At 35.0% G+C, this 11,749-nt stretch overlaps 1 protein-coding gene across 1 annotated transcript in view; it reads right to left on the bottom strand.

Annotated features, from left to right (window-relative positions):
- Window positions 1–341: 341 nt before the first annotated feature.
- LOC107061225 (uncharacterized) overlaps window positions 342–11,749 on the bottom strand; it is a 19,822-nt gene continuing 8,414 nt past the window's right edge. The window contains exons 6-8 of the mRNA XM_015310080.1: window positions 2,198–2,296; window positions 1,437–1,503; window positions 342–412 (exon numbers count right to left, since the gene is read on the bottom strand). Of these exons, the coding sequence (XP_015165566.1) occupies window positions 342–412; window positions 1,437–1,503; window positions 2,198–2,296 (237 nt within the window). The remainder of the gene's footprint in view (window positions 413–1,436; window positions 1,504–2,197; window positions 2,297–11,749) is intronic.

Genomic DNA, 11,749 nt, shown 5'->3' with positions numbered 1-11,749 from the left:
CAGGGGTCAAGTCCAAAGTGCATATGGTTCACTCAAAGTCGACATATGCCTCCAGATAAGTTCTTTTTCTCATTTTTCTTCAAAAAGGAATTCCCCTCCTTAAGTTTATAGTTTTTCTTGATCAAATCTTTCACACTCTTAAGTCTAATATTTTTTTAGTCTTTTCGGTATAATCTCTTGACAAAATAAGGTAAAAGATTGCATAGCTTACTGCGGTTTCCCAAAAGTAAAGCTGAGTATCCGAGTTGACATGCCATCGAGCAAGAACTAAAAACGCCACATATCTTCATTGAAAACTCGTGAAGGAACACGATATAGTGTCTTAAGTCAAGAAAAAAAATTCAAAAGGGAACTTCATTCTTTGGGGCATTAGTCGCACCATGATAATTGGTAGTACCAAAGATCAAGGACCCTGAATTGACAAAGAGAAAGTTTCAAAGGTTGTTCAACCAAGGATTTGGAGTAGAGTTGGAGAAATTGGTCGGGAGTATGGTCAAGTCATCAGAGCATGAAGACCACAAACCAACCACCATTTTAAACTAACAATTTTCTCTTTCTTTTGCTCAATACAGGAACAATGAAAATGCGGGATTACAAGTCAAAAATGAAACATCACAAAAAGGAAGTTCCCCAAGGTTTTCACATGTTTGTTGTTTCATCTCATGCTATTCACATTCTTGCCTCTCAATTCGAGAGCTTCGGGCAATACACACCAGTCTGAATTCCGTGCAATACGCACCCGTCCTTTATTCATTTGCAATACGCACCATTATGAACTCATGTACAAAACGCACCAGTCTTTCTATTCATGTGCAATATGCACTAGTCTGAATTCCGTGCAATACGCACCCGTCCTTTATTCATGTGCAATACACACTAGTCTGAATTTCGTGCAATATAACCAGTCTAAATTCCATGCAATACGCACCAATCTGAATTCCGTGCAAATACACACTCGTCCTTTATACATGTGCAAAACGCACTAGTCTTTCTTTCATGAGTAAGACACACCAATCCAAATCCCATGCAATACGCATCAATATTGCATTCATGTGTAATACACACTAGTCTTTCTTTCATGTGCAATGCGCACCAGTCCTTATTCACATGCAATACACATCAATTTTCTATTCATGGGTAATACACACCATATGCATATCCTGGTAAATACACACCAGCATTCATGGGTTGTACGCACCATATTCACATTTTTGGGTAATACACCCAATCTTAGGTCAACCCACAAAGACAATACGTCTTATTCGAAACTCTCAGGGCAATACGCCTCATTTCTCCTTTCCTTTCTAGGATTATACGTCCTAGTTCAAGATTCTCATATCTTTCTTTTCCTAAAAAGAAACACATCCTATTCGGGTTCTTCATTTTGTGATCTTGGGTTTTGAGTTTCAACCGCCATCTCAGGTTAAAACATGCACCTAAGAATGATCCACAAGCCGCCAAGAGAGCATCACGATCAATCTCAGAGATAACGCACAGAGCAAGCTGAAGATCAAGACAGGACCCTAATAAAAAACATCAAGTAGGGTTCTTGTAACTTCTATATTGTAGAGAAGCGGAGTTCTCTAGCTCTTTTCTTTATGTAACTATAGACCGTAGATGATGACAAGCAATAAGAAGCAATCTTTTGACTACAATTTCCGATAGTTTCGGCTATCAATTTTCTCAAACTACACTGACCTGATTTCCTTTTAATCAAGGATATGTAGGCAACCTCTGAAGCAAGGTTTAGTCATCTTTTTCAAAATGGCTTCAACGGAGTTTGAAACAGTAAAAACTTGGCCACTTCGTTCACTTTCTTTGCTTGAAAACTCTTCATGTTTCCAAGCAAAGAGGGGCATGCTGTGAACACCTAATTTTTGACGTGTTTATTTTACTCCTACAATATATAGTAAGGTCTTTTCTTATATTTTTGTTTTGTATTTTTTATATTTTTGGGTTGCTTGTCTTTGTTTGTTTTGTTTTATTTAATTGGCCCAAATTACCCAATTTTGATTGAATTGGGCTGATTTAGACCAAATTCTGATAGGCCAATCAATTTTGACCCGGTCCAATAGAAATGGTCAAGATAAATCTCAACCATTCATGATATTTTGATCCAAGGGCTCTTATGGGACCTTACCAAAAAATACAAAAACTCCTAAAATCAATTTTTTTTTCTCCCACTTCTTCCACCTACTGCTAGCCGGCCACCGCCGCCACTGCCATCGGCGGCCACCACCCCTTGGCCGAGAAAATCTCCAAAAATTTCACCATTTCTTCCTTTCACCGGCCTCCTCTACACAAATCCGCAAACCATTCATCCTTATCCATAGCTAAACTCCGTAGATCTAAGAAAAACCAAACATAAATCTTCACTTTTTTCTTTAGATTTATGAAGTTCTGGTATCCCCGTCCTATACTTTTTACATAAACGTGTAGAGATTTTCAAGGGCTATCCTTGGATATAAATTTTATGTCCAAAATTCGTCAAAAAAAATTCCGGCGAAGTTTTCCGGCGACCCCCATTGACCCAAAAATTTATGTCAATATTTCCCCCTCTCATCCTCTATCCAAATCCGTCATTAACACATTATTTTTAACCATATAAGTTGTTTTGGTGCCAGATTTGTATTGTTTTGTTGGTATTTCTTTAAGTTTTATCATGTTGAAGTTTTGTTGTTTTGCTTGAATTTTATTTTTTAAATTTTGTTTTTATTTTTTATTTTCATTTTTCTGCCTTATTTGTTGTGTTTGATATTCAAAATAGTTTGGATGTTTTGATTTTGTAACACCCCGTATTCGGAACAGACCAAAAATGCAGATTTTGAGAAGTTGCAGGTGCAACCCACGGTTTCCATCCATGGATCGTAGGTCAGACCATGGCCCGTGTTGGTGGTCCGTGGTTCACCACTACAACCCCTCCCCAAACCTAGCTCAGAAAATCGGCTAAGTCTCGACCCACGGACAGACCCACGGTCCGTAGGTCAGACCATGATCTGTGGTCTGTGTCCGTAGATCGAGGCCCCTTTACCCAGCCTCTGACACAAATGACGGATGACCAGCACAGACCGTCGTTCGATCCACGGTCCGTAGGTCTGACCGTAGGTGAGGTTCAGTAGCCAGTTAGAGGAAAATTGTTGATTGGGTCAACTTCAAATAGTCATAACTCTTAGCACAAAAGGAATCATGTGTCCTATGACCTATGATATCATAGATAATTGAATCATCTTTCCAACGCCACTGAGTTTGCTAAAATTTGACCTCTGAGTAAAAAGTTATGCTCGTTTTAGTGAAGCCATGTTGGGCAGACTTGACCTACGACTCCAATCTACGGATCGTAGATTGACCTACGGCCCATAGGTCCCATCCGTCGATCTCTCCGACAGTCGTTAAGTCAGGGGTCTTTTGGTCTTTTCCTATTTCGTTGGACCCGAAATTATGAGGTTTTAGTTAGTTTAAGCCTAGAAATATAACTAGAACTTATCTAAGTCAAATCATTAATCAAAACTTAGAAAAATTAGAGCGTAAGAGGAGAAGAGAAGTCAAGAACCCTAGTTCAAGAACGCAGCAAGGTTCCATCAGTTTCATCCCCGAAATCTAAAGATTTCTCCGTAGAATTCGTCACCAGGTATGTGGGATTTCACTAGTGGGTTCCTTTCACCCATTAGGTCCCTAGAATTCAATCAGTTTCTTGATTCTCTTACTATGAACAGACCTAGGGTTTCTAGAATTTCAGGAGATTATCATGAATTACTTATGAATATGTCCCAAATCAGATTATCATGTTTGTACTGAGTTTATTGCATGAATTTCAGAACCCTAGCTATGTATTTCTTTAGTTCTTGAATTACACATGCTAGGTCAAATATTTCAGTTATTCAGATATGCATGCTCCAGTTTTGAACACCACATTATTAGTATATTTCAGCATAAGCCCTATTTTGAGTTATAAATCTTGAGTAGCCTTTTTCTTAGACAACACTTGAGTTTTAAACTGAGTTTTTGAGAAAGTTAAGATGAGTTTTGAGAAAGAGCTTTTAAAACATAATTAGTATGACAATCGAGTAAGTCGGCAATGTATGAACAGTATGGTATCTAGATATACCATCAATATTTATGCAGTATGACTTTCCAAGTCATCAATGATCATAGTATAATATGATTTTGAATTGTTTTCTAAAAAAGAGTTTTCAAGTATAAGTATTTGCATGTCAGTATTTTGAGCTATTTAGTATTTCAGTCACAATGTATTTAGTTATACATGCCTCAGTTTATGAATGCATCATTATCAGATTAATTGTTGCATTCTCAGTTTGTATGTTCAGTTTGAGGTATCCAATAATTTACAAAAATTCAGTCATAATGTGTTAATTACTTAATCCATTGGGAGTAGCATAATACCGAGTTGGACTAGGGTTCAGTGTAACCATATAGTCCCAGAACTATGAGCCACGTAGGTGTTAGTCCCCTCTGTGGGCAATATCAGTTAGTAATCACGTCAGTCATGCCTCTATACCTTTGGCCGGGTATATTGGGTCCTCTCGATGGGGAGTATACATCGGACTCCACATTTAGCTCATGTGGTTTTATTGTCGGTTATTAGTAGCTCCCACAGTTCACTCAGATTCTATTGCATTGACCTCATTTACAGTACAGTCAATATTCAGTTTCAGCATGTTATAAATTTGGTCATTGCATTCAATTAACTCAGTATTCAACATATATATCATGTTCAGATTATTTCATTATTTTATTGCTTTGTTCAGTTATATGTTATTTCAGCTTTACTCTATCATGCATGCTCAGTACCTTTCAAGTACTGACGCATACGTGCGCTACATCTTCTCGTGATGTAGGTTCAGGTTCTCAGCATCCAGATCACGCTTAGATCGGTTCCCGATATTCAGTTCAGCAGAATCAGTGGTGAGTCCACATTCTCCGAGGACAATAGTCATGAGTTTCTTTTCAGGATTTTTAGTCCTTTAGTTTCAGTTCTGCTACATCTAGTTGGAGCATGTCCCAACATTTCTAGTCAGTTAGAGGCTATTTTCAGATATAGTTAGATTTAGCTTAGAATTGAGTTAATATCTTCTTTGTATTAAACTTATCAGTTTTCATATATCTCAGTTATAGTATATGGATTTTCCCCATCTTTTCATTTTATTTATGATTTAGCTTCCGCATCAGTTTATTATCTTTAGTATGCCCATGATCATGCCAGCAGGGTTAGCTTGGGATCACTTGTGGTCTTAGGTCCCGTGTCCGCGTCTCGGGGCGTGACAAATTTTGTGTTAGTGGACTGATTTTCTTTTGATTTTGGGTCTTGGTGAAATGGGTCAACATTTGGGCCTATTTTAAAATGTTCAGATGACCTATTTAGCTATTATTCAATTAATGAATAAAAGAAATGGGTCATCTAAGAGGGTAATGCAGTCTTTTTAATTAATTTTATCTTGGAAAAAGAAAAGGAAAAAATTTCATTGGTCATCTTGGGTGGCACATTGGTAAGGTAAAGAGTCAAATGCATGCATTGACTCTTAAGCTTTCAAGAAGAGCGGGAAGTTTAATGCTCAACACCTATTTAAATCTCATTCTTCTTTCATTTCAAAAACAAACAAAAGAGAGGAACAAAAAAAAAAAAAGAACAAAGAAGAGAAGAGGGAAAATTAGAAGAAGAAAAAATCATAAGAAATATAGAGTAAAAAGTTTTCTTCTAAAACAAGAAGAAAAAAAATTTCAGTTTTGTGTGAGTTCGTGGTTCAACTAATTTGCTTCCACTATTTGCTTGTCATCATCTTTAGGTATTTGTTTTTTACATTTCACAATGTAATCTTATATTAATGTTTCATGTTCTTTTTATATTTTGATTAAGTTGTTTATTTTAACTTTGTTTTGATTTAGTTAAGTCTATTGTGAATTTTATATGATTATGCTTTATTATTATGTACATATATGTTTATTACTAATGTGGTGTTTAGTTTAATTTTACTTTATCGTAGGATTGATAAGTAAGTTCACGCTCTGCTAAAGAAAAAGAAATAACAATATCAAAGTTTTTTTTAGTTTCTGGTCATTTTAAGAAGAAAAGAAGAGGCTGTTTTTTTTTTTGCAAAACAAAACATAAAACTGGTCATTTTTGCAACAAAAAAAAATGTAAATCTGATTATTTCATAAATTCTATTTTTTTTTTCTTAAATAAATATATGAAAATGGTTATTGAAACAAAAATACAAAATTGGCTACTTTTGGTTAGTAATTTAACTATTAGATAAAAATGGCTATAATTGCAATTTTACTTCAAAAGAGAACAATGTGTCCATTTTGTGCAAAACTGAAAATTTCACTAAAGGGTCATTTCTGAAATTGTATCAATATGAAAAAAAAAATAGTATATCACTACTTGTTTTTAAAAGGGCTTAGTCATTATTCTATTAAAAAAAATATATACTCTTTTTTTTTTGTTATTGTCAAGTAGTGATACTTAATATATATATTTGTTTCTTTTTAAAAAAAAAACGTTAATTAGCAATTTGCAAAAAAAAAGAAGATTTTTTTTCATGTCTTATATTGTAACAAGTTCATTTATTCATTAATTTTTTTATTATTAAATAAAAATTGGAGTCATTAATTATCAGTCTTTTTTTAAAAATAAATAAATAAATAAAATTTTAAATACCACCATGTGTTCGGTTACGATCCTTGGTGTGTATTTTTTTCTAAAAAAAAAAGGTCTTGTGTGCGGTTACGCTCCTAGGACAATCATTTTTTGAAAAAAAAAATAAAAAAATTGGTAACTAACACGAATTTACATTTTTATCCAAAAATAAAAAATAAAAAATTAGCCAAACATAAGTTAATAAAGCGATCGTGCTAGAACCACGGGACTCGGGGGTGCCTCACACCTTACCCCGGTCAATAGAATTCCTTACCATATCTTAGTTTCGTAGACTAAAAAAAATAAAGAGTTTTTTCCTTTTAAATTATGAATTACCACGTGACTTGAAACACCTAAAAATTCAATTTTAAGTGGCGACTAAAAAAAAATATTTTTCCTTTACTTAATTCTTTTTTTTTTAAAACCCGTCACATCCTTAACAATTGTAAAAAATGAAGAGGTGTGACAATAATCACATGTTCCACACGTTGAATAGTGAAACAAGGCCCATAAGCTATATCAATTTTTACACCTCTTCCATCTATTGTTTTAAATGACCTAATTATAAGCTCATTTTTTAGAGTGATGAGCATGTTATATTTTGAAAAATAATCCTAAGTGGTTTGGTTTGAATTGCTCCTTATCAAAGTGTGCCTTGTTTAGGATTAACAGGATCGTGGAAGCATCATTTACAATGTAAATCGATCCGTTTTTCCCTCCCATGGTATTACTACCAAAGCCTTTAGCACAATTGGCTAAAGCTTGGCGATTTTCGGACCAATTGGAGTTTGATCGCCAACACGAGTCTATAACGTTCATTGTTTTTCCATGCAATGAAGAAATAGAAAAATGTAGAAGCCATGAAATCAAATGGAGGGAATTGAGTTTTCCCATGGCTTAGGCTTTATAATCTTTGTAACGTAAAAAATGTAAGAAAATAAATGGAATGAACAATTTGGGGCAGCTTGTTATCTGTATATATGTACAGTAAGGTCTAATGAGACTTTAAATGTTGGGATATGAAATTTCTATATTGAAGACTCTGCTGAATTACATCTCATAAACATCATGAACATTATTAATTATTTGCTCATACAATCAATCATAGGTAATACTCCGTTCACTTCAATTTGTCAATCTGATTTTGATATTGTATGGAGTTTAAGAAAGTAAGAAGATTTTTTAATTTTCTGGTCTTAAACTAAAGATTAGTAGACTGAACTAAAATGTCTTTGAATATTGTAATCTTAAATATGCGATTTGAATGAAATTAAAGAATTGTCAAAAAGAAAAAAAACATTCTTTTTTAAACGGACTAAAAAATAAGATAAATATATTAAAATATAGGAAGTATGCTTAATAAATACTCCTCTAGTCCATATTTAACGAATTGTTGAGAGTTTTTTCATAGTCTAAAATAAGTGAATTGTTCAAAGTTTAAGAGGATTGTTGAAACTTTTTATCATATTTATCCTTCATTTAATGAGGTTATTAACTACTTTACATTTTTTAGGAGAATAAATTGAGAATAATCAATTATGGACTAAAAGGAATAGGTAATACTATCTTTTAATTATGTGCTTATCCATTCTGTTAAACACATATTTTCTTAGTTTTTTTGTCACGATCCAAAAATTGGACGTGATAACACTTTTTTATTCCCACCGAGAAAAGTCATGTTTAACCTAAATGAAACAAAATAAATGCGAAAAGATAAAGCAAGAACATGATAAAAACATAAAACTAACACCCCAAAATCTTGTTGTCACGTGTACAAGTCACTAATACATAAAGTGCGGAATTAAGAAATAAATACAAGTCTCAAGTCTTTGTTTCTCAAATAGAAAAAGAATAAAAAGAAGAACTAGAGGGTCAGCTGGGATGACAAGCAGCTACCTCTCAACAGTTCTCTGACAAGCCTCAGAGATAGGAGAAGGAGAGCAATCACGCTACACCGGGCTCGGAACCTACACAAGTGTAGAAGCAAGGAGTGAGTACCAACAATACGGTACCCAACAAACAACCTAATAAACAAAGCAACTAGCTAGAAATCGAGTAGTCCTTTCATCCCAATCGAACCTTCTCACACTACAACCTGCATAGAAATCAACCTAATCTAACAGTTCTACAATACACAACTCACAAGGCTCAATAATCACAGTTCAATAGTCACAATTCAACAATCAACATGAATCAAGTAAGTCATCTCAAGTATCAAGTAGATCAATCACAACCAACAAGAGCATCAATCACAATTAACAAATAGGACAAACATACACTTCAAAATGCATCACGTCACAATAATCAAACTTTTGCGGAATCATTTTCCTTCGGCACAATAACACTAGCCAGAACCGTTTTCCTTCGGCACAATATCACTAGCCGGAACCATTTCTCATCGGCCTTATATCATGTCACTACCTGAAACCATCTCAATCGACTTTATATCATATCACTAGTCAGAACCATTTTCAATTAGCTTTATATCATATCACTAGCCGAAACCATTTCTCATCGGCTTTATATCACAAGTCTCATCATGGTATACAACAATCAATGCACATAAGCAAGTTCACACCATAGGAAAGAGACAACAATTCCAGCAATTCAAGTCCACAATCATACTATCAAGAATTTCATCAATCAATCAAATAGGGGCGACCACAAGGTAATTCACAAGTATCATGATCAACAAATAGCCTTTTCATTTAAACCTAATTTTATTCATTAAGATTTATCAAGTGGAACAATGAATCCCTCACCTCATTCTCATTACTCCCAACACATACACAATGAAGGCAATACACGAATTCTACTAGATTACAATGTTTAGGAGATCACTTGTCTTAATTCAACGAACTAGCCACTCCAAACTTGAGTATACCCCTTCCGACCAATGTCCAAAGCCACACAATCTATAACAATCAAATATGCATAATAATTTTTTGGAAACAACAATACCCACATCGATTTCTTTGAAAAATGGGTCAATCAACTTAAAATCCAATTTCTGAAATAAGGTTTGAATAAAAAAAAATCAACACTTAAAAATGTTACTCAAGGCCTTAGGAACTCATTGGTGAACACCATTTCGAAAAACGACTTAAAATCTGTTCACAATCTCCATTTTAGTTTAGAACTTGAGTTCTTGAAAAAACCTTGTCATTTGCCAATCAAAATCCCACATTTATATGTTAAAATCCATAAATAATCAAAAGGAAATGAAGTTTTAGGATCACAAAAACTAACCCAAATGATTTAGCACAAGAAATCCTTACAAAATCGCCTCCAAGGATTTTGATAAGCTCAAAAATGAAATAGGGCTTAAACCTTGAAATTTTCAGACCAAAAACCCTCTTTGATGTCGCTTAAGCGAAACTCGGAAAAAATTACAGGTCTCACTTTTGCGAACCAGGCTTTTCTTAAGCGACCATCGCTAAAGCGAGCTCTGGTCCTCTTAAGCGAACCCCGCCCAAAAGGCCAGTCTCGCTTTTGCGAGCCGACCTTCACTAAAGTTAAGATCACAAAAGTGAAGACCCTTTGCAAGCGCGAGGACTACATCACCAGAAACATCAGCCAACACAAAAATCATCGAAAGAACCCTCGAAATTTGTTCGGAACCCCGTACAACAAATCATAAATGCAAATTGATTATATTCGAGTTTTGTACTTAATGGAACCGTCGAAACACGAATTCAAAGTCTCTTTGACAAACAAGAAACTCACATAACACTTAATCTGACCAAATCAAGCTCGAGACCTCTCGAAAATTAACCAAGACCTCACCTAGTCCCGAAATCATCTCGCAAATCCAAAAAAACCTCTCAAAATTCAGATCCGAGCATTCAAACCCTGAATGTTGACCGAAGTCAACTCAAAGGCTAAAATCTCCACAATTTCTAACTTGGGACCTCAAATCCTCAAAAGGACTCTGAATTCAAAATTGACAACTCTCATAGATCAGATTCCATATTTCGGGACTAATGGAATCGATGTAATTTTATTCCAAAACTCAAAACTTCAAAAGACACCGAAAATCACTTCCTTAACAATATTAACCTTTAAAACTCAAAACTTACAAAATTCTCAACTTTAAACTCAAAGTTTGAAACCATCTTTCAAAACTCAATCATAAAAGAGTCGAGGTCAAAGTTGGGAGGGGTAAAACGGTAAATTAATGCAACTTTCCAAAAATGATCAATCGAGTCATTATATTAGCCACCACTAAAAACCATGTTCACCCTAAAACATAAAGCAAAAAAAGTACCTAAAGTCTTGAAAAATAGAAGATATCTGGCGCGCATATCCGACTCTGTCTTCCAAGTCGCCTCACCAACTGAACGATACTTCCACTACACCTTCACCGAATCAATCTTCTTAGTCCTAAGGTTTCGGACTTGCCTATCCAAAATAGCTACGGGATCCTCCTCAAAAGATAAGTTTGGACCTCAACTGAATCAAGAGAAAGTACATGGGATTCATCCGACACATACTTCCAAAGCATAGAGACATGAAATACAGGATGCATAGTTGACAAGTTAGGTGGCATGGCTAACTTATAGGCTATCTCTCCCACACGACTCAAAATCTCAAAGGATCTAATGAATCTAGTGCTAATCTTGCCCTTCTTTTTGAAACTCATCACACCCTTCATGGTGACACTCGGAGTCAAATATGATCCCCTTCCTTGAACACTAGAGCTTGAAACTCTCTGATCTGCATAAATCTTATGTCAATTGTGGGTTGTCAATAGCCTACCCTATATCATACTGTCACACCCCAAATCCGGATGTGATGGCACGTGTCCATTTCCCACCGGACACGTCAGCCTAACCCAACCACAACGATAGAGAAGTAGAAATACGAGAATAAAAGATAATAAATAAGCGGAAGACTTTAATTAAGACTTAACACTACCCAGAATTGGTTGTCACATGTACAAACCTCTAAATACAGAATTCGAATAAAAATATACAAGTCTCAGAGTATAGTTCTCGAATAGAACAAAACTGAAAGTAAAGATAACTCAAGGGCACGTCTGGAATGAACCGCTACCTCTCGAGTATGTCCCGAAGCTCAATCTGCTAAAGAAAA

The sequence above is a fragment of the Solanum tuberosum genome, unplaced genomic scaffold, assembly GCF_000226075.1.
Source record: "Solanum tuberosum cultivar DM 1-3 516 R44 unplaced genomic scaffold, SolTub_3.0 scf00122, whole genome shotgun sequence".
Classification (NCBI taxonomy): Eukaryota; Viridiplantae; Streptophyta; class Magnoliopsida; order Solanales; family Solanaceae; genus Solanum; species Solanum tuberosum.
The sequence above is the reverse complement of the archived record's forward strand: the minus strand, read 5'-3'. Positions and strand labels throughout refer to the sequence as shown.